Consider the following 23586-nt stretch of genomic DNA (forward strand, 5'->3'; position numbering starts at 1 on the left):
AATATTTGCCTAAATTATCCCACGCTGTGTTGCGTCCTCCCGAGGCCTTCCAAAAAAAAAAAAAAAAAAAAAAAAAAAAACAGTCTTGGGGCTTAAGATGCACACCGTGTAATTGTAACAATAATTACTCGCGACATGCAGAGTTCAAATCCGGCTCAACACCTCAGTCTGCCATCACATGTCAGTCTCCACCCACACAAACTGATGAGGCAGAAAAGACCTAAAAATGCTCATTTTTCATGCAGAAAGCGAGAGTTGCGAGGAAACTCGCAGAAAAAAAAGGTCCGAAGGGCTTTTCCTCCTCTGTGCTCCAGAAAACCAAAGCGCACACTTACAATCAGTGTCGGTAAATGTACTTCCTCTGATCCGCAATTAGTAAATGGAGAAACTGAGCGTCTTGTTCGTTCAGTTTGTAAGCCGTATGTTGTTCAGAATGAGGAACAGAGAGACATGAGAGGAGGCTTTACCACTTGATGCCAAAAACGTCCAGTTGCGCACCTTTTGTCCTGAGGTCCACCAACCATGAACACGCACAGGCTGTAGGTCTCCTGGAGCTCATCCGGCAAACATCATCCATCACACGGATGAAAAAAATAAAAATAATCCAGCTGCCAAACTGCGACCAGGACGACGCACAGTGCCCTAACTGCAGCACAGCAGCCAATCTGTACCTTGACATGCACAGGAGTGACCCAAAGGCGACTGAAGAAGCCTGACACATTGTCACACCACGTCCCCGTGTTTGCCCTGATTGTGAGGCTAAACCGGCTTCTACCACAACACGTTTTATTCGGAAAACACTCACACACACAACAAAAAAAAAAGCCTTGAACAATCTTACCTTTCTCTCACCCCCGAGGCAGGGATTTGGATGAGGGTAGGACCGGCACAGATCAGGTCAATGTGTTGGCTGAAGAGGCTGCGATGAGCTACTCCCGTGACTGAAGCTGAATAAAGTGTGAGGAGAAGCAGCGCTGTACCGGCGGAGGGGTCCGCGTCTCTGCCGCTGACATCAGCGGGCTGCTGTCTTTAAGGTGGCTCCGCTTCACTCACACCAGCGCAGCGACACGCGCCGATGGTTTCATCTGCTGGGGTTTAACTATCCCCGACGCACAATAACAGCAGCTCACACAAAGCCAGAGTTGGAATGAAATGAAAATGCTAAGCAGAAAAACTTCCGCGGCTCTGGTGCGTTATGAGAGCTGCAGGAGAGAGGCTCTGAAAGGAGGAGGGGGGGGGGGGGGGGGGTCCAAAATCAGTCAGGATGATGTTGAGTCAAGGTTGGGAGAGCACATCTTCTCTGCAACTCTTCATCATCTTCCGACAGTAGATTGATTACTTGTAAAATAAAAATGTATAAATCTTAATCCTATCACTTTTGCCATGGAGAGCAATGTTATAAGATATAAAAACAGGGAATAATGGAACTAATTTACCCTCATCTCAGGTTTGCTAACAATGTAAAACTGAATAATTTAGTGGATGACAGGAAATGAATCAATGTTGATTGGCTAAATGAAGCAAACCTGCTTACCATTTGCTGGTTTCATATTTTAACATATTTCATACAATTTTAAATTCAATATCTTTGAGTTTTTGGGGCTGTTGCTTGGACAAGAAAAGACATTTGATGGGCTCCATATAAAAAAAGTTACTTAATAAAAAAATATTTGACGTCATAGCCAACACAATCAATCAACAGATCAATCCAAAAAATAGCAGAATGATGAGAACATCAGTCAGTTGCAGCCCTAAAATGGAGACGTTGCATTATGGATTTTTTGGGTACCTGCAGAGGTTACTGATCCTCCCTTTTGTGTTGCATCCAAATTACAATATGAAGGTTTATTATTGAAGCGCAACACAAGTATTTGACATGTTCCGGGTCGATATGTTTCGCTACAGACAGCTGATCACTGCTTGTACCTGGCATGCCATGATTCCATCCGGTGTTTTCAGGAGACGATGAGCCAGAGGCTGTATAACCATCCAGATGGGTCCCTCAATTAAAACAAAATGCAGTTTTCCAGATGGCAGAGGGACTGATTGAAGTGTATTCTTCAGCCAGTCGCTCCAGATGAGAATACTTATCCGTGTAGCAGATTCTCAAATAACTGATGCCATTTAAAAGAGGCAAACATTCACACGAGGGCACCAGACCAAGAAAGTTGCAAACTGTGACATAATGCAGTGTAATGTAAGTAAGACACAACAGATTGATTTTATTTGCTTCTAAATTAAAAGTCTTACACATATTTATTTTCAACAAGGTGCAAGAGACAGGTTTAGCAGGTGGCAAGCTGTACAAGAATACGACACAAAAAGGTTTCAAGGACAGAGAGTTGACGTTAAGCAAAGTTAATTATTGTATTAGAAAGAAAATATAAAATACTGAAAAGGAATCATTTAAAGTTTCCTTATTCTTAATTATCTTGGCAACTTGTATGTGGATCAGAAGTTCTTTCTGTGCCGTAAAGGATCGTGTGGATATTTGTTACCGACCCGACAGATGCCTGTTCCCAATGATCCGCTGACTCAAACCTACTACTGACACTGCTTCTGGTCTATCGTCACTGAATGAACAGTAATACAAGTAAAAATACATAATAAACACAGATACACCTATGTACATAAAAAAAGATACATATAGATCGCTTGGAGGATATGGAATATGTACAAGTCCATTTTAAAAAAAAAAGGTAAGATGCAAGTGGTTGTTTTCCTCTCCACTGAGTTGAGCATCTACCTCTGCTATGTGGACAGACTGTCGCCCGCTCTCAGCTGCCGGCTGATGTTGCTCTGAACAAACTGTTTGAGGCCATCGTAACCCTGACTGAACAAATACTCCTGGTACCAGCTCCACGGCTTGGAATGCTGAAAGACACACGCAGACGGAAACACACCCAATCAAGACATCAGAAGGTTCCTATGATCAAAGCAATCGCTCTCCATCTCTGAGATATGACTGACATCAGACTATTAATAAATGCAAAAAATAAAATGGAGAGCCCTCATACCTTTATGGAGTTGAGGTCCATGTCTTTTCTCCCCGGCCAACACTGATAAAGAGAGAACATTAATATTCATTGTCAGTCCATCCTGCTAAATCTCACAAGATCGCTGCTGGATGTTGCAGCTGGACCGAACCAAAAAAAGGCACGTGTATTATTAAACGTGACGAAAACCACGTCTCATGCTGCACCCATTAATAATGAAATGTCCTTCTGTATTAATGTATCTTCTATGAAAGATACATTAATACCACATCTGTCTCCTTGACTTTCCTGTAAGTCCATTAACCAAACTGTACGGAGCGGCTGATCCATCACACGCCTGTTAAAGGTTGAAAATAAGCAACAAACAAGCTACTATGTAGGTATTTACTATGTAAAAACCACTGTGAAAGGGTTTAAGTTGTAAAATAAAAACACGGACAACTCCCAGACTGGACAACGCCTTGGCAGCGACCTGTCAATCACAAGATAGCCCCGCCCTAAAGCATACCCTGCTTTGTCTTCTATTTTACACTAAATGGGATCATATTTTACTAAATGAACATCATGCTGTATTGAAGAATACTAGAAACTAGCGTTAGAGATCATAAACTCATGTTTACAATGTTGACTGAGGTAATAAATCAAGTGAGAAGTAGAGTCATTTTCTCATAGACTTCTATACAACCAGACTCTTTTTTGAGACGCCCCCTGATGGCTAATAGAAAGAATGCAAGTTGATGGCATTTTCACATTAGTTTCACTTTTCAGACCCAGAGGAAACTGCCTGGTACATAGAACTTTGTGGTGTGCAGCAGGTAGGATCCAACTCAAATTTCTCGAGAAGAAACACGAAAACATCCCCAAACGCTCCACACTCACCCTCCGGTGAAAGTCGACGGCGTAGCTGATGAAGGCCGGGTGGTGGATGAGGTCGAAGCTCGTCCCGTACTGTGGCACGTTGCTCTTGAGCAGCAGCTCCTCTCCCAGCTGTATACCCATGTCTGGTTGAAACATTTTGGAGTTCCACAGGCAGTTGACCATGACGACTGCGTAATGGTTGAACTCACGGAACGTCTGACGGCTGATGTGAAAGGCCTGCTGAAAAACAGGATCAACAGGGAGCGACACAATGAGAGGAAAGAAGCAAACCACTCTCCAGATCTGCAATGTTTCACATCTGATGCGTGTTGGGCTGATGAATTTGCATGCCATTTAACAAGTCCATTTTCTTAATAATAAGTGCCTCTAAAGTTTCATGGGGAGCATGCTGGCTGCCTGACATACTTGTAAATTCACGGCTCGCAGTGGCAGACGTATTAAAATAAACAACCTCTTAATTCCTCATGTGAGAGGGTATTAAAGGTTAGCAGTTGTAGATGTGAATTCCTTAAGAGCTAGACTGAGCGATGGAGTATCTATAAAAGCTACCACAGTGAATCAAAACAAGCAAATCACTTCGGAAGTGCGCACCTGCTAAATGCCTTAAATGTAAATGCGATCATAAGAAATGCATTCAAAATCCATGGGTTGAGAGAAAAGGTTAAATTAGCTCTTCTAATCAAATCGCTGCTCACAGAAAATCATTTGCTTCACATTGCAAGTCAAGTACAAAATGTACTCTTTACAGTATTACTGTAATACCTCTGTGAGTCTTTCCTGACTCTTGGCTGATGTCAAGTTCACTTTGTACCTGAATGAAAAAAAACAGAAACAAGAAAGACCAGTGAACCGGTGATCATGAATTACTGCTTGTTTTCTATGGCCTGTCAAAAAGTATAGCGCGATTACATTCCAATTTCCTTTCGCCATGACATTTTTACGCTCAGCTTTGGCAGAATTACTTCAGAGCCCTGGGGTGTAGTCAATTAGCCGACACTAAGGATTTGTGTTATTAAAGCTTGGCCTAGAGTTAAAAATGATGCTTGAAATCTAGAGAAAACGGAGAAGAGTGCTTAAGTGCGTTGCCTCTTAGACTCTCATTACCATAAATCATGCATTCAAATATATGTACAATTTAACCATTTGATTCCTTTTCTGTTCCATCATCAAATATTCATTGATATATATGACATGCTACATTAAGGGTTCTACTGTATGCATCGTGGCATACGCATGAGGTGAAGAGTCCCCACCTGTACATGGTGTAGGCTAGTCGGTCCACGCTAACGGGGTCAGTGGCAAACAAGGCTGGATAAAACACTCCAGGTGGAGGCATCACCACCAGGGGCAGCCCGTACTTCAGAAACGTGTCACACACCTGGGGAGGGAGAGAAGGATGTGGAATAGACACCCACAGAGAGTTAAGAATGAAACGGTAGATAATCAAACATTCAGAACATCTCACTGCTGAAGCTCGCACCATCACTCCGCTTTGTTAGAAGCTGGTAGACGCTGATCTTGAAGCTGTTCTTGGTATTTATTGTAACACGTTTCAATCAATGCATCTCATTGCACACTTTTAAAAGCTCTCTGAAAGCCAAACCTCAGTGTTTCTGAGATGTTTATTTGGTTGGAATGTAAGAATATTTTATTTATTGTATGGATTCATTCTCAACAATGTCTAATCTACCTCTTTATATATTCCACGTCATATTCATTGCAGTTTATTTCATGAATCTTACGATATCCTTCTGATCTGATCTTTCTTGTGATCCCTGATTGTTATTTCCATATTTTATTTAACTCATTTCACGACTGTCAAGACAGGTTTTACACATCACACGTGTGTCAATTACATGTCGGACCATGAGTGGCTTCCAAACTAGTTGAGAGCAAACTAATTCATGCCATCATGTTCACGTATTATGTGAGCACCCCCTTGAACACATGAATGTGAAAACAGGCTTCCAGTGTTAAACTCGGCACATACATTAATCTGCACAGTGAAGCTCAAACATCCTAGTGAAGTATATAACTATATGCAAAACAGATTTTTGAGTGTAGAGGATGTGTAAATAGCACCAGTACAGCCCGGGCTCAGGTGGCATCATGCTTAACACAAGCCACAGAAGTAGATTCAGCCGTTAGTATCGGCTCATTTACCGTCTCATAGAAGTCCAGGATGAAGCTGAGGAGGAGAGAGTGGCAGCCTTCAAGCTTCAGGCCCAGAGAGGCCAGCCGACCCACAAAGTCAACCAGTTCCATCACCGAATCCTTGAACCCCGACAGAGTCATGTTTCTGGGACAGAGAGCAGAGGGTCAGGCGCACCCTTTAACCAGAATGATGTGGAGTGAGAGTTGTAACACCAAGCAGCCTATTTGCCCCTCGAGCATTACTCCAGCAGTGACTCAGGTCTCTGATAGGACACAAGAAAGCTCCCAAACCAGCCCCATGACACTTCATTACAATACAAAGAACAAAGTGAATCAAGAGTGATGCTGAGAACGTGTACTCCAATACACAATCAATGACTCCTATATCTAAATACCAGAGGTGAGTTTGAAAATAGCAGTTAATATAAAGTGCATCCCAACACTTATTGGCTCATTTGTTGTGGGATTAGACATGGGAGGACTCAATATTGATGAAGCCCAGGTATTTAAACATAACCGACACTGACTCCACCCCTTAAATTTGGAAGCTGGAAAATCATTTAACTGGAGATTAGGGCTGTTTTTATCTGCAAACTAATTTCAATTAAAGGATTTGATGGATAAATGGGCTCGAAACCAAACGGGAAAACATGTCGATACACACTTCTGCCTATGTTGCTTGGGTTAGTGGATGATAGATGGCTTGGATTCAAGCTAAAGCATTACTGTAGAGACCAGCATATGGATTAGGTCATGATTTTATCAGAGTAACAAATGTCAAAAAATAGACAAAATTAGAAGATAACGCTAATTAATGGCCTCACATTTAGAACAAAAATGTGTAATTAAACTGGGACACCTGCAACGAGGAGTGCTTACTTTTCATTACACTGACCCACAGTAAATAACCGAGGCAACACCTGAACACTTTTATTACATCTGTGAGAACCGATAAGTTGGGAGTTCTTGGCATGAAAGCAAAAGCGCAACGAGCTATAACCCCTATGCTCTCAAGTAAATTCACAAAGTGTTTTTCGGTTTTATGCTCAGGGCATAAACAAGTAGCAGGAAGTAGATGCGAGACTCACATGGAGGTGTGGCTGTTGAGGCTGATGTCCAAGTCGTCCTCCAGGGCATACACTGAGTGCCAGGTCAGCCACTTCAACAGCATATTGTTTAGACACTCCATCAGTCCACACTGCAGACGCATGATGAAGAGGAAAAGCGCCGCGCATTAGGGAAGCGTACGGAAACATGGTATGAAATGGACATTGGGCGCCAGTGCTGAATTATTAAAGACCTCAGTATTGATAAGCTTAGATGTTACTGGTTCTGCTCTTGGTACTGGAGAAATGAATAACACAGATTTCCTATTTATTTAGGCAACATAAAAGGTTATTTTCCACCTTTTATCTCACTAACTCTGTTTCTAATTTGCACTCAGACATTATTCGTCTATGATGCATTTTTGGTCTTCCCAATCCAAAAGAGAGATATCTCTCATGGAGTCTGTGGTATGTGTGAGGGGCCATCTCACTCACTCTCACACACTCACACTCTCACACACACACACACACACCTTTTAGTGACAATGAACGAGATGAAATTTCACTAGAGTCGATGCTGACAATGCTCTTTGCCACAAGTGCATTTACATATCCATCATCACAACACTGTAGTCTATTATTGTGATTTATTCAAAACAAGGCTGTAGCAGTCGCTACTCCTCAAGATTGCTAATTCTTAAAGAGTACGTATGAGAAAATAAAGCGTGCTCAGTAGAGATGGGTGTTTTAACTGTAATACTACTCTTACAGATACTGCTTATCAATCTGGCGTTTTACTGGACCTCTTATCAGTTCTATTTGTTTTTCTTTTAAGAGGAGAAAATACAAAACAATTTCAGAACAGAATTGACATTGCAGCAGTTTAACCACTTAATGAATATGGGGCCCGTAATGAGTGCTTTATTACAAGAAAATCATCATTGCATCTTTTCTATCAAATTATAGCAGATGGTTTTGAAATTCAAGTCCGTTAGCAGGAGAATATTTTACTCGTGCCTCAGGGGGGGAAACTCACCTTGAAAAACAGTGAGGATGTGAAGAAGAGCTGCATGAGGGGCTCAAACAGAAGCCGTCCGATTTCTGAAGAGGGGGAGACAGATGGTTACAGTTTTACCAGCTATATAGTTCAATTAAAATCCTAAGATGTGACACAAAAAGGCAGGCCTTTCTAACATGGGAACTTACATTGAAATGCAGAGCAAGGCTTGGGTTGTGTCTGTATGTTTGACAGAGATATACATAAAGACAGATCACTAAAAGTGGTGACAGATACAACGCGTGGAAAACTTACGGGAACTCGGGACAACGGGGATGTTGCTCAGCAGGCCGAGGATCTGTGGGCGGAGGAGGGAACCATCCCAAACATTGAGAAATTTGTAGAGAAAAGCCTCGGAACAGGAAAACCCCTCCTGGTGGAGAAAAGTGACAAATTCAAAACAGTGACTGTGGTTTTGCAGCGCAGGTTCATGAATTCAGGGGATAGTGAATGACGGGTGCGAGGTACAGCGGTAGCTTATCAGGGCCTGAAACGCGGGGCTCACCTGGAGAAAGTGCTGCGTGGACAGCAACTTGTTCAAAAACTGCAGAGCTTCTTCTGAGTTCTGGGAGGCTCCTCCATCGCCACAGAACAAGAATTCTTAAAAATAGCACAAAAGGGTATTTGGTGAGTGATAAATTCAAGGGAACGAAAAGAAAACAGCAGAGGAATCCATATTCACAGCATCTTCACACAGTGACTTCCTCTAAAAGTCTCTTTTAAATCGCTCTCTGAAAAACTCCTTTGGATATTTTGGGTTCAACTTAAGGTTGGCTTTACTTTGGATGAATCTTCCTGACAGAAGATGTCACAACAGTTTGGTAGGGCCACCCCCCCCCCTCGCACCCCTTACCTTCGTGGAGCGCGTAGCCTAGCCAGAAGTTGAGGCGTAGGAGGGCAGACTCATCCTGTACACAGTCCAGGTACTGCAGCGCCAGACTGGAGCCCAGCAGCGAGCCCATCTGAGCGGGCAGCTGGTGGAGGTAAAATGAAGAAATAGGACACGCATGCAATGAAGTATAACTGAGAGGCTAAAATAATCAAACGACCATAAAAAAGAGATGGAAAACAAAAATCATGTTTCCAACCCTCGCATCAGTTTCAAATGAATCCGTTAATAAACCTATAATAAACTATATGCTCATGTCCTTGTTTTCATAGAGTGGGCTACCAATCCGCTACTGAGCTAATTCCTCAGTATCCAGTAATCCCTATAATACCAGCACTGGGACATTTCTGTCATTAAACTGGATAGTTGATACAGTCCCGTATTGTGTATTAACAGCTGCCTCCCAATATGGGGACTTCATCAATATAATAAATTAGAATAAGGAGAAGACAAACTGTGAATGGAAACAGATCAGCCTTCCAATAATTATGTGGCAATCGTACCATAAAACTGAGTGCAGGCAATGAGGGAAAGAAATAAATGAGTCTTTGTCAATCCCTGTGCTGAATGGTTTTATGAGTGAGATGGACTGTAATCATCTGTCTTGCCTAAGATACGGAAAAAGCAGAGCTTTCTTGGCAATAAACACAGTTGACGCTATCGCCGTCCAAAAGCCTCGCATCGGCTTTGCAGGCGCTGAAAGAGGACGATTTATGTAGCGCGACACATAAAGGTCTGTGAGTCATAAAAATTAACTTGTATTAGTTTATCAGGTCACTGAATCGGCAGTGCAAACAGATACTTGTGATGACCATTCGCTTTGAAACTTTGTTCAATACATTGCACAGATTCATCTTATCTCGGGCCTATTGTTTTAATTACTCATAAAGGACAAATAAACCACCATCACAATAAAAAAAAAAAAATAGATAATACTACTATAATGTCTGGACTAAATTATAACAGTGACACAGCACCACCCTGTGGCTGTGAGGATGCATCACATTGAAATTTGACAAATGGTTACAAATCCTAGCGGCATGAAGAAACTTGCACACATTTTATTCTGCTACTTAAATGGTTAATGAACTATAGGGTTATCGCTTGATTTATATTCAATCTGTTCCCAGCCCAGGTGTGTTGGGACTAACTGTGGAAGCAGTACATGTGAGCAGAGGGAGTGAAAGACTGAGAAGAAGCAAGACAGTAAAAGGGACACCCCACAGATACAGAACTCAGAGAGTTGTCCCGACAGAGTTTACCTCTATACGGTGCATATTGTCCAGGAGCTGAGCAAAGGAGTGGACTTGGACCAGGGGAACCACCTTTCTGCTGGAGGACGCCTCAGTCTGAGCCTGTTTACTGACCACAGAACTCAACACCGGCAATTCCAGGTGGCAGTGTTTCTGAGAGAGAAAGCAAAGTAAAACAAGAACACGATTAACAGAAAGCCTGGGCTGCCTTTTATCGTTTTAATTTCCTGAAATTAATAAAAGGCTCAAATGAGGATATACTGATTCATTTGAAAAAAATATACTTTATAGATCTGGTACTTGGCGTTTTTGTCTGACCATGTCACTTCCTGCAATCAGGCTGATTAGAATGCTGGAATGGCATTGGCAAGCAGTGACTGTAGTGCAGCAGGAGTGATTGCAAGCAGTGTATCGGCCAACTTAAATACACTTCCGTACCCTTTTCTTGGGGTTGGTCTTAATTGTGGAGGCCAGACTGATGCTGGAGGCAACCTGCGCACCGTCCCGCTTCTGGATCGCAATCAGCGCTGATTTCCAGGGCATGTTGTGGTTTCTAAAGCCACTCTGTAAGAAAACAGAATACACACAATCTGGTGCTTTAGAGGTGATGGTCATTGCCCATTATAAGAGCATAATGAGCATCAACTGCACAGTACATGTACAAACCTTAACTCGTGATGGGATGGAGAGCGTCACCAGTTCAGGGCAAAACACTTTGTAAAGGGACAGTAGGCTCAAGAGGAACGGCTGCCTTCCCTGAGGAAACGAGATCAACATGCTCAATATGACAGCTTTGTGATTGACGTCTCCTAATAATGCTGAATACAACATAACCAATGATATGAAAAGGGTAACTGTTTATGGGAATAATGCAGTGTGAGTGTAGAATAGCCCCGTTCTGTGATTTCTCGTTGAATAAGGCAACAGTGTTGTAGCTTTGATGAATGGCTCTAGGGGGTGTCGGATCAGCAGGAGGTTTACCAGTCTAGACTGTAGCTCCAGTAGCTTCCTGACTCTGAAGACCCGCACTGCAACAAGAAAAAACAATGAAGCGGTCAATAATGCTTACAGAACTCGTATGAATACTGAAAAGCAGAAATAATGGAGTGAAATAGAACAAATAGCTTTACAATCATGTTTGCTGTGAAATTGTTTGACTCACCACTTTCCTTTCTGGTCAAAAGGTAGAGCAGATGGCAGATGAAAGGACACTGAAATAATGTGACAAAAACATAATATCTTCACATCCCAGCAGTTCTTCAGTGGATCCCATATCACATTACAGTGCTGCCGTCACTTCATTACAATTCTCTTTTGTAACTAATGTAATATATGCCTAAACCAGATACGCATATTATCTATCCAGTCAGGCAGAAATTAACCTTTATTTATCACACAAAGTCTGTGTCTCGAACACGGCACCGCATTCACAAACAGTGAGGCGTTTGTCTTTTCAAATCAGATGTAAAAATAGCTCTGGCAAACAATATACGCATGTCATTTAAATGATGAATAGGCGTAGTGAACCCTTAATTTGTGGCTCAAGGACATGTGTAAATGAATAGTACATCTTGCAACAACAATGCAAAGATCATCAGCACACATACCAGATTTTCCTCTGTGACGAAGTTGAAGATGAAGCCGTAGACGGCCCGAAGCTGGTCCTTTGCGTCAATCATGTCAAATACGGTCAACACCCACTTTATAAAAAGAATCTGAAAAGTGTACATGCAAATAAACACACAGGTGGATTAACGGTCGTGCAATCTTAAAGATGACACATACAGAATCAAAAGCAGCAGTACGTCTATTCCAACATACCTTTGAAGAATTTGGACAAATCAAATTTGCAACTCACTTGTGTGCTGACGGGGATTTTTCCAACCCCCAGCCAAACCACCGCTCGAACAACAGCCTCCTGTGGCACCACCGTGGCGGGAATCAGACACTTCAGCACCCGGGCACATAAAGTAGTCCCTACGCATAGAAATCCACAGAAACACAATCGGTTAAAGAAAGCAAATGTTGAGATTGACTGTATTTATATATATAAAAAAAAAAAAAAGCCATCTGTCCAAGTCATTCATTTACACTTTCTACTGCACAGATGTTCCTAAAGTTTTGTGAATGTGTGCCATGTGTTCAAATTGACACCGTATCTACTACATAAGCAATATTTGGCTCTGGCATTCTTGTCAATTAAACTGCACCAATCACACTACATTTAAAGTGACTGTCTTACCCATACGGAGGCTCATGGCAAACTCCAGCATAATAGAGACGGCCTCGGGGGAAAGTCCTTTACTGTAGGCCACCTTCTCCACCAGCACCACGTTCCTCTCGACCTCATCGTTCCCGTGCACTGGAGTACCTGCTTCAACTACAGGGAGGGAGGGATAACGTCACATCATGTGTTTCAAAGGTCAAAATAATTACATAGTTAGACACAAACAAGAGGGGACGTCAACAAGTTCAGAGGGTTTTTTCTGCTAATGTTGATGTTTGGTGACATGACAGCTGATACTGTACAACCTATTTGCAAGAACAAACTCCAGGAAACCTGTTTATTTCATATAGTTACTCACTAGCACAGGAAAAAACACTATGTTACAGTTTAGCTGCGTGTAAAATCCAACATAAAATAATCAGGAATTTGGTGGCTCATCCTTGAGTTTTAGATAAACACACTGCAGTGTTGATATCATCTGGAGACAAATCCTGGAACTGCTTTGTATACATTAAATAATCCCATTGAAGTATTTTTGGTGACAGAATAGGAAATGTGATTTAGTTATTTCTACGCGTTTGGGGGGATTTTCTAGTGTATGGATATAGGTGTAGTGGATTGGGTGACCAGCTTTTTACACATCTTTAATGGATACAAGAAACAGTATTAAAACACAATGTGTGAGGTGGATTTAACAAAGCCAGTATAATCACCTTCACTTATGGAAATATAATAATTAAAATGCTGCTGAATCAATAATCATAATGCAACCTGGCTAGATATGGACATGAAGGGGGAAAATGTGTTCCACTCATGTCCATACTGAGTGTCAACTCAGTCAAAACACACCGATGGGTTTTCAGGTGATGTGTTTAGTAATGTGCAGACAGATGTTTACACTACTGAGTACTGGAGTCTGATATCACAGCTAAAATATCAAAATTTGACAGTGTATAGAAATAACAGCCATTAAAATACGGTATGTGAGAGAGACAGAGAGAGTACCCATGGTAACTTAAACCTCATTTTGGATGTAAAGATAAAACAAAAGTCGTCTTATTTGGTTAGATCAGTCACTTAATCAGTGTAATTGGGACAACACATGCAATGGCAACAGATGACGTCACGAGGGCTACTCCTCCGATATTCAGCTTTTTTAATAATGGCGTTTTTCTCTTTGTTTGAAAATAACTTAAAGCTAAGGCTAGCTCTGTTTCGGATTGTCTCATAGTTGTGAGAGCTAATACCGTAAGTAACGTTAAGTTAGCCACATTAGCTGTCACTAATGCTACCGGGGGGTACACTCAAAAATGCAACAAGAAAGTAACGTAAACTTAGGTTAACGTTACATCCTGGGCAGCTACGTTAGTAAAGTAACTGTTGGTAACAAACGCTACCGTCTGCTTTCGACCATTGTGTATGAGTTACGTCCGTTACCGTCAGAGAAGTACTTCAGGGCCAGAACAAACGGGTCCTCCGCCTCGTTCTTCTTCCTCTCCTTTTCTGCGACTCTGAGACTTCTGTTGTTACTCCGGCTGGACACAGACAGGTCGCTTTGAGACGACTGGTCTAAATCTGACGGCCCCGACAGGCTAAGCTTTGCTGCCATTTCTACATTGCTAAAAAAATGTAAATATTGTGCTCCACTCTGTCTCCAGCCATTCAAAAACTCAAATCCTCCGCGCGACCGTTTGGTGTGCGCTTGCGCAGTGTAGTCTTTCCGCTCAGTGGCTTCCCGGAAGTTGTAGTCCGTATTGCCATCATACCGCCAAAGAGTAGGACTACAATAGTCATGCAGCTGTTCATCTTTTCATAAATCCGAAGAGGCTACGTCGAATAACGTCAAAAACTCGTCAGTATTTCACAAAAAAAAAATTAAAAAAATAACTGGGTCACTCTGAAAATTATTTGGTTCAGACATTTTAATGTAATTTTTCAATGCTGTGAACATCGCAAATTAAATTCTTCATTTTATTCCGAGTATTTCTATTTTAGATTAGTAATGTTTTTGTTTTCTATATAATAATTATAATAATCGCTTTGATCTATACAATGTCAGAAAATAGTGTCCATCTCAAGTAGCCTATGTTACCTATTCAACTGTCTGACCAACAATCCAAAAAACTATTTGTATTTTATTTTACTATCATAGCAGACAAAGAAAAACACCAATTAACATGTGAGAACCTGAATCTTTAAAACAAGGCATTAACAATTGACTGACTGATTAGATTAATCGACTAATAAGATGAGGATTTCTCAAAATCAGGCCAAATAAAACCAAAACTACAAAAACAGAAAATGACAGACATGAGAAAGTGGAGTAGGTGCAGTCTCTGTGGAAATGTACTCGTTGCTGCATTTATTTATATGTTTTCATATTGGTCAAGCTCTTCTGCAAACACCAGTGTCTTTCGCCCAAACTGTGAGCCGTAAACTATAATTGACCCCGAGTCCGGTTTTCATGCTTCGGGGGAGGAGCAGGGCCACAATCCCTCCATTTTGTCTTGATGGCAAGAGACATAACAGAATGACCCTTGTGTCTAAGTTATGCCGTTTGTCCCCTCATCCCCAGTGTGAGGTCGACCATGTGGGGTTAGACTCAGGGATGGGTTTTGCATTAAACGAAGCACATTTTCAGCCCATTCCCTAAACAATTCTTTCAAAATCTGTGTCAGAAATCATCAAAAGATATATTCACAAAATAAAATAGTTGAATCTGGGCACTTCCTCTAGGATACCTCTTCCTCAAAGCTACATTAATTTCCTGATAATAATATGACAAGATTAAACAACACACAACAGCACCCATTGTTGCAAGAGAGCTAATGAAAAAAAGTCAGTTTCACCTCCAATTCTTTATTTTAAGTATATCGTTTACAGAAATATTGTGAACCTTAAAACTAACTGACAGGATTTCTAATTGAGAAATCATCCCCTAAGCAGAACTGTAGTAGGAATACTTTTTAATACCTTCAAAGAGAAGTAAAACCAAACTGATCAGCAGAATCTTTAAGAGACAGTGAATACGTTTAAGACTTCAAACTGTGAATTACAAAAGGTAAAATTCCATTTGTTTAACAGGCAAAAGGACATTTTTTTGATTTGGTCGTTCTGCTGTACAAGCTTGCAGCAGACACCTGAGGCAGCGACTGCTGTACTTCCCAGCTAAACATGTCCACTGTGATAACTGAACTGAAAGGAGAAAGAGGGATGCAGCTTATTTACTTTGGGAGAAAGGATTTCATGCGCACTGCTACAAAAATGTAGGCCTACTGAGATGAAAAATGAACGAGGAATCATATTTTTTTCTTTCTAATAACCTTCTGGTAACACTGCATCAAAGTTAGATGTGGATATGTAATACTAGCTGATGTATTATTAGTAGAAAATTGTTTTAAAAGTGTTCGTTCATTTTCCATACCCTAGACCAAATGGAGCATGCTTGAACTATTGAAATTCCTAAATCTTTCCGTATAAAAACAAATTAGAAAAAACAAGCTAGAAAGATTCTTTCGTGGAAAACAGCATCCTCAAATCAACTCGTAGCATAAATGAAATTCATACTTAATTACAAACAAAACACATTTAGCACAGTGTAGGACTAGAATAAATAGGGAACATGGATTCACAATTTAGACAACGAGTCGAGCTCATGGGAGTTTCCACAGGTATGATTGTCCACGGTTATGTAGAGGATGTATGGATCGGGAGTTCTCATTTCACAGTAAGAGTGCCGAGGAGGAGGTGAGAGTAATCAGTCAGCTAGCTGGACGGGACAGGAGATGGGTTGGGGGGGGGGGGGGGGGTATTACTGGATGTGACTGATTCCTTCAAAATTTGATTTACTACAATCCAAAGGGGCGCACCAGGTTCCCTTCGTTGTGGCTTGGACCAAAGTAGAAGAGGACCTTAAGACTGCTTGACCTTGTTCTTTTCCTGGTCATTAACGTGCTGTTCCTCTCTGCTGTCCTCTCGCTCCGGCCGGTCGTCACTCTGGCGGGCAATAAGCAGGCGGCAGGTGAGCAGAATACCAAAGACGAGAGCGTGGGCGTACCGTTTCAGGGGGTCTCCTACGAGCTGGTGGAAGAACAGGACAGCCAGCATGACCAGCAGCAGTAGGAAGTTGGCCACATCCTTCGGCCTGCCCGGCACCAGGGTGAGCACCACGCCGCAGCCCACCTCCAGAGAGCCGATGATCTTGCGGAGCAGGACGGAGCTGATACCAATCTTTTTCAGGCCTGGCAACGCCTTGGCATAGCTCTTGTATGCCCTTTTCTGAAAGGATAAAACACAAAAGATCTATTTAAATATCTTTCACATTTAACTACGGTCATATAAACTCTCATGGGTGTCTTTTTTTTTTAAAAGGCCATTTAAGGGCCATAATGTTAGGTCACACAAGTCAAGAGTTCAACATTCAAACGCTTTTATTTCATCACTGTGGTTGCACAATTACTCTTCCATCTATTGCAACCTGGCTCAATAAAAACATATTAACGTATACAATTATTATGCGAAAACAATCATATTAGTTTTGATTTTGCGTGAAGCTATCATCTTCCACATTTCAGCATCAGCACCGGCGGCAGGTGCACCTCACAGAATTTGCTGGAACACGCCGCCATTGCTGTTTAGCTGTTGTTCTTCTGATCAAAACGAGAAGCTTAGCAGCGACAACCTCTTCTAATAAGATACAAAGAGCGCGCTACAACTTCTAAAACGGGTTCATTATCCGGCACGTTTGCATCATTCAGCTACATTGTAGCATGTGTGAGCACGATGCGTTCATGTCGATCCCCGTTACAGCGTTTACTAGCGTTAACGTGAACGATGGACACATTAGGGAGTATTTTATGTATCCATACGGATTCATTGACGTCCTCCGTGTTGATACCGACATATTTGATGGCTTATCGTAAAACACACAGGCTTAGCCCATGTGCTAACTGTGTTACATGCAATAACGTTACAGCAGGGTTCAACATGGTGCATCTATTTAGTGATCTCCTCTGGAAACAAATGCTTCACAGAGGCAGAGGAGAAGAGGAATATCGAAAGCGTTAATTTTTCCTATCTTTTACTATTTAGGTCAGCATCACATTACTCGAGCCTGAGAGCCTTTCGCGTCTGCAGCCTGCACCACAGAACAATGGCCTTTTAGATGCGAACAGTTCGGATGTACTCACCATTTCACTGTATGCATCTTTGCTTAGTCTCGGGGTGAGCTTAATGGTTCCCATGAACACGAAGAACAGACCCAAAGCGAAAGAAAGGGCCACGATAGTAATTGTCCTTGGTGAGGCCATCTTTTTCGCCACCGTCAGTGTGCAGCAGGCGCTTCCCACCGAAGTGAATGAAAGTCGGACGGTTTCCCAGTGAAGATGCACCACGGTGGTGGGGGGGGGGGGGGGGGGGGGGCTTTCTGGGTGAACTACAAAGATGGCGACGCGCGGGACCCCCCTCACAGCCTCATCCAAGCAGCCTGACAGGAGTCCGGAGACCCCAATGGGCACTCTGCCTGAGGGCCTGGGTAAACTTTTTTTCATATAAATTATCATGATATAATTGTATGTATTTATTTATTTTACAAAAGGCTTCATAGTTCAACATAAAATACATATTCTTTTAAAATCTATAACAGTTTGTTTCTCTTGTGTTGTTCTTTCACACAACTAAGACTAAATACGTTTATAAAATAAACATGAGGGGTGTTTGTGCTCTTTGATAACAAAAAATGGAAAATGGAAAAGGAGAGTTCAGCCTGGTCACTCTCACCAACGTCCATTAGCTTAGGAAGTCATCCATATAATAATAATATAATAATAATAATAATATAATTATAGGTTTTGTGTTTTTTATAGCCTAACAAAACTTGAACAAACAAGCTTTTTCTCCACCAAACACATTAAACATCATGTAGGTATATTTAAATATCCTTTTTTTTTTAATAGGAGGTAGATATATCTTACATACATAAAGTCACCAATTCACCAGTGAGTAGTGGAGACACTTTAAGCTTCTACAGAACTATTTGCCACGATGCATTTGCAAGAAAAACTCATCATGATCACTCAACAAAGCACAGAAGTTATGTTTTATGTTGAGTCAGATTAACTATTTTTGTCATTGCTTTTTGCTTTTTGCCAAGGACAGTACAGTCAATATTGATAGAAGCTGCTGCACTAATCCTCAAATCTGCTGTACCATCTGGGAAATACAGAGTTTCTCCAGATATAGAAAGTTAATTGTGGATTGTAGAAGATGGTCAAGATGACTGGAAGGCTGCCATGGAGGAATGTCTTGTGATCAGTACTTTTTAGAGTAATTATGAAATTACCAAAACAGGGGGGAAACAATACAACCCAGTTTAGGGTATATAAACAATATTGTTGTTTGCTCGTTGTCTGTGTTATATTTTTAAATCTAAATAACTTGTAGCATACGTACTGAATTTGCTGTAAACACAATAGATATGACATGAAAGTAGTGACAAAATGTTTATTGTTATCATCAACAACGTCCATTACTCTACCAGTGCTGTGTTAATTTCTGGAAAGTGTTCAAAACATGTTAAAAAAAAAGCATTCAGTTCAAAAATTATTAATTAATTAACAACTGCATAGATTTATACAAAAAACTACTCATTGAACATTTTGGCCAGGTACACAATTTCATCTTTTACCTCTGAAGATGTATACATTGTTATTTATATATGTATCTTAAATATTTGTATTTAAATTGTATATTATTAATACATCATTATGCAGACCTGCCCTTCACTACACATTGGAGTTTCACTCCGAAGGTTCAGGGATCAGGTCTGATGTCTAGAGTGTAAAAACTAGATGAAGACGTATCAGGATCTGTGTGTCTTTGAAGTATTGCAGTGCGGTCCGTGTCCTACTGCCGCTACCACATCCTCACACTCAGGTCTCACTGTCTCTGATCCTGACGTTCCTTCAGAGCCAGCATTGCTTTTCGGTAAAGATCTGTCAGGGAACAGGGTCATCTTTTTAAAAACATGAAAGCTATGATTTGAATACATTTCCAAAATGTCATTGCATTTAAATGAAGGTGCAGGAAGTGGACGAGGCTCACCAAAGGTTGCAGACAGGTCCACAGGTTGAGAGTAAGCTTCAGACGTCTCCTCCGTGTTGATCTTGTTCTTCCTTTTCACTTTCACAATTTTTTTCTTCTTCTTCTTTTCCCCTTTAGCTGGACATAAAATGAAATAAATGTCAGACTTCCATTCTTAAACTGCTTAAAACCACAACATATAGGCCATTAATAACAGATTTGAACCTTTGAGCGGCTTCTTGTCTTTGTCCGGTGACTCTGGCACGTCCAGAGCCTCTTCTTTCACTTTTGTTTTGCGTTTGACTTTTTTCGGGGGGATCAGGGCACTGCTGGCTTTCTCTCTGTGACCAGAGTTGTCATGCTCTCCTCCGTTACCTTCACCCTCCTCTTCCTCCTCCTGCTCATTTGCTTCTCCTTCATCTTTTTCGCCTACCTTTTCCTTAACCGACTTCTTCTTCTTCTTTGTGTTCAGCTTCTTTTTGAGAGTGCTTTCCTGTAAATTGCAGACTTCTGAGTTTAATTCTCCATCTATTCATTGTAACATTAATTCTATATTCCATTATCAAGGACGTCACAATCATGACAACCAAAATACAAACATAAGGTAACAGTGGACATTATATTGAGTTTTGTTTAAAAATTCTTCCCCCAATTGGCAAAACATTAGAAACACCTCTCAATATGATGCAGTCTAGTTCAACACCACAGCAAACTACATCCTCAATATTAAACATCATTATTATAAATTAGGCCGAATTGGCTGAGCTGTTGATTGCATTATTTTACAGGTGTACGTTATCCAGCAGCCACTGAGTGTAGTTTTAAAAACGGGATTGAGATATTGTTCTGACCTTTTGCAGCATGTTTCGAATGGGTTGCAGCTTCCCTTCACCCTTTGTCTTCTTCTCCTTTTCTTTTGGCCGATGAACCTGGCGAAGATCTGACTTGCTGGATTTCATTCTGAGGTGAGAAAACATCTATAATACATACAGTACAATATGTGCATGTGTAAAAGAAAGCTATGACTGTTAAGGCCTCTCCTACCGTTCGCCCTTGGTTTTTCGGCGAACTTTCTCTGTTTTCCAGGTCTTTTCCCCCTCTCTTGGTTCCAGAGGCCTCTTGCTGTCCTGGACTACACGAGTGCACAGCTCGGGGTAATCCAGACAAACGGCACGCAGCAACCAGCGAAGGCCTCGTTGAGTCTTTCTGTCCGACCAGCGTCGCAGGTCCATTAAGGCGGAACAAGGCTCCTGAGAGAGGAAATAGAAAGGTGTGTCTGTCATCTGTACGTCTGCTTCAGTTCCTACATGAGATGTGTGTTCATTGGGTTTGCATTCTTGAATTTTAAACACTTACAATATGGCACAGAGAGCGGCTCTGGTTGACCAGCTTCTCCAGTACCAGAGTCTCAATCAACTCACTTCCCAGCAAAGCGTTCATTTTGTCTTGTTTGTTGGCCAACCTAAAAAGTTAAAGTTTCAGCACAGGCCTAAGTCACTCCCACTTTAGCTTCACAGTTATCCAGTCATTACTTATTTCAGTGTTTCCCTCATCAGCCACCAGAGGACACTCTTTACATTGTACATGATGTTAGTTAGGTCGCACTCGTAATGTATGTATGAAGTTGAATATAATTACACTAATATGGGTTTTCCCGCCACTCTCGGTTGCTTCAGCAGGTCGGCGAGAACCTCCTTGACCTCCTTTATCCTCTGCCTGTCACTGGAGTCCACCACAAAGATGATCCCATGGGCCTCTCCATAGAGCTCCCGCCAGGCTCCTCTCGACTCTGCTGACCCCCCCACATCCAGCAAGGTGACCTGGTAGTTCTCCACTCTCAGCTCACTTCGGACGCAGCCGTGGGTGGGTCCAGCTTCAGCACCATGGGGGACTGAAAAGAACAGGGAGTAAAACACAGGTTGATAATTTGTTGTGTTTCGGCTCTAAGCACTTTTAGAGATACATTAGTGTTAAAGTAACTGAATTACCTCTTAACATCCCTCTGATGGAGGATGTTTTTCCTGCTTTGTCGAGACCAACCACCAGAATGGTCACTTTCCTGCAAAGAAGCATGCAGCGTATAGAATTTCACTTAAAGGAGCACCATATTAAATTAAAGCAGTAACCGGAAATCTCGTCAGGTTGCATCAAATGTGTTTCGATTTTTTCTGTACTGAATGCTTGCTCACTTTCGTTTGTATTTTAAGTGTTTGTTTTTACTTTTTGAAAGATTGAGGTTTTGCCAAATGCGGCAAATGCAATTTTTCTGAGACTAATTGTACATTTCATTCATTCATTTTTAAAGAAATATGTTATTAGCTACCTGATCGGCTCCTGTATTTTGGAGACCCAGCTGCAGCAGTTGGTCATCAGGTTGAACATGTTTACTTGAGGTGAGCAAGGTGAGCACAGCGGCCACCATCTTCTCTGGAACTGGTACCTGCAAACAGACGATCAACCTAAGTATGACTCACACACGGACTAAAATAGGGCCGGTCGGTGGAGTCACTGGGGGGTCACGGCCAGGTCCAACACAAAGATGCTTTGCGTCTGCTGTAGGAGACTTTTACAGATGGTCAGACATCTGGGTGATGCTTTGATTGGCTAATGTCCCTTTATACCGCTCTCTAATTAGCTTTATTAGTATTCTTAGCTCACCTTCATTTCAAAGCTTATATAGGTTCTTGGTTTAAATGAATCAGTGCTGATGGGAGCTTTCTGCCATGTGTAGGGAACTATGAGGGGTTCTCTCAAGTGTTGTTACACACACGCAGCAGGTGTGTCTGAGGAAGTGGGGCCATGTGCTAAAAAAAACACAGTCCTTTGTCCAGTGCGTCTGTTGAGGCTCCGTAATCTGATAAAGCCAGTTTAGAACGGCCTGCTTTTACAGTATTGTTGACAAGCTGACCCATTTGTGTGAAGTCACCACCGTGTGCACTCAGTGAGGATGTTCATGTTTGAGAAGAGTATTTTTCATACGTATCTCAAATCATTGAGAGCAAGTTTAGTATAAAAGTGTCAGAATAAATACAACATCCGTCGACAGTACCGAACGTGCAATTTGTGGACTGTGTGAATGTAAGATATTTATGTGTTTGCGTAAAAATAAAATGAGAAACTGGAATATTAAGCACAAATAATACCCAGTAGAGTGCAATAAAAAAAATAAGCAGAATAAATAGCCATGAACAACCTTTTGATGTTAAAGATAAGCCAGGACAGAAGACCTAGATTACTTTGTGTTAATCGCTGATAGAAATATTATCATATGAGTATGACTATCATATATTCATATATTGTTGTTCATATATCTAATAACTTCTAAAAACACTGTACATAACAGTACACTGGTTTAAATGTACACAATGAATGAACAGTTCACATGGGTGGTCAAATGCAGTGAATCATTAGATTAGAACAAAGTGACTGACTAAATCACATGCAAGAGGTGCAAAATGTGCAAGAGATTAATAAAACAGAAGGAATTTAAAGAATACTTACAGAAGTGAGTCTATGTCCATGCATTTGTTTGGGTGCTTGCCTCTATTAACATGTCGTTTCCTCCTGCTACCAAACTAATCAGGCTCACAGTAAGCCTTTAGTCACCCCATGTGGGAGGTACAACCTGGGATTCCAACCAATCCCAGAGTCCTCTGAACCAATCGCTAATCCCATTGGATGGCGTGGTTATTCTAGTTAGACCAAATGAAGGCGCAGGTATCCGTCCAGGAGTCTTGTGGTGTGATCTGTGACGTGCCTTGACCTCCTAATTGGGGTAGCATGCGGAGCGTTTGGACAGACTTAACCCACTTCACTGTGGGAGATAATGACATCATAACTGGGGTGACGGTCAGGTGTTGTCACACTACAATGTACGTCTAAACAACTTTACAGGTATATTTGGAAGCTAAAGCTTTTTTTTCCTTGTGAGGTGGCGGGTTGATACTCTTACAAATGTCCATACGGTTTGTAACTAACGAACAAGCTACAGTGTTTATTTTAATA

At 41.5% G+C, this 23586-nt stretch overlaps 3 protein-coding genes across 3 annotated transcripts; all 3 read right to left on the minus strand.

The window, feature by feature from the left end:
• Nucleotides 1–2236: 2236 nt before the first annotated feature.
• On the minus strand, nucleotides 2237–14178 carry cenpi (centromere protein I). Its single transcript, XM_068715514.1, has 20 exons — nucleotides 13939–14178; nucleotides 12517–12654; nucleotides 12133–12251; nucleotides 11882–11989; nucleotides 11437–11485; nucleotides 11256–11302; nucleotides 10941–11030; nucleotides 10713–10838; nucleotides 10284–10427; nucleotides 8986–9106; nucleotides 8638–8732; nucleotides 8388–8505; nucleotides 8112–8176; nucleotides 7118–7227; nucleotides 6039–6174; nucleotides 5129–5253; nucleotides 4638–4686; nucleotides 3876–4094; nucleotides 3018–3059; nucleotides 2237–2874 (listed from the first exon to the last, which is right to left on the minus strand). Exons 1-20 carry the CDS (start codon nucleotides 14108–14110, stop codon nucleotides 2752–2754), a joined length of 2196 nt encoding a protein of 731 aa, XP_068571615.1. The 5' UTR covers nucleotides 14111–14178; the 3' UTR covers nucleotides 2237–2751.
• Nucleotides 14179–15344: 1166 nt separating this feature from the next.
• Nucleotides 15345–17890, minus strand: tmem35 (transmembrane protein 35). Its single transcript, XM_068715061.1, has 2 exons — nucleotides 17691–17890; nucleotides 15345–16779 (listed from the first exon to the last, which is right to left on the minus strand). Exons 1-2 carry the CDS (start codon nucleotides 17808–17810, stop codon nucleotides 16414–16416), a joined length of 486 nt encoding a protein of 161 aa, XP_068571162.1. The 5' UTR covers nucleotides 17811–17890; the 3' UTR covers nucleotides 15345–16413.
• A 1462-nt stretch (nucleotides 17891–19352) lies between these two features.
• On the minus strand, nucleotides 19353–23137 carry arl13a (ADP-ribosylation factor-like 13A). Its single transcript, XM_068715515.1, has 10 exons — nucleotides 23083–23137; nucleotides 21905–22021; nucleotides 21570–21640; nucleotides 21220–21472; nucleotides 20938–21043; nucleotides 20626–20831; nucleotides 20433–20541; nucleotides 19807–20074; nucleotides 19603–19719; nucleotides 19353–19493 (listed from the first exon to the last, which is right to left on the minus strand). The coding sequence occupies exons 1-10, from the start codon at nucleotides 23100–23102 to the stop codon at nucleotides 19438–19440; spliced, it is 1323 nt and encodes a 440-aa protein (XP_068571616.1). The 5' UTR covers nucleotides 23103–23137; the 3' UTR covers nucleotides 19353–19437.
• Nucleotides 23138–23586: the final 449 nt, after the last annotated feature.

The sequence above is a fragment of the Cebidichthys violaceus genome, unplaced genomic scaffold (genome assembly GCF_023349555.1).
Source record: "Cebidichthys violaceus isolate CVI_PGR_0920_01 unplaced genomic scaffold, fCebVio1.0.p SCAF_2, whole genome shotgun sequence".
NCBI classification, from domain to species: domain Eukaryota; kingdom Metazoa; phylum Chordata; class Actinopteri; order Perciformes; family Stichaeidae; genus Cebidichthys; species Cebidichthys violaceus.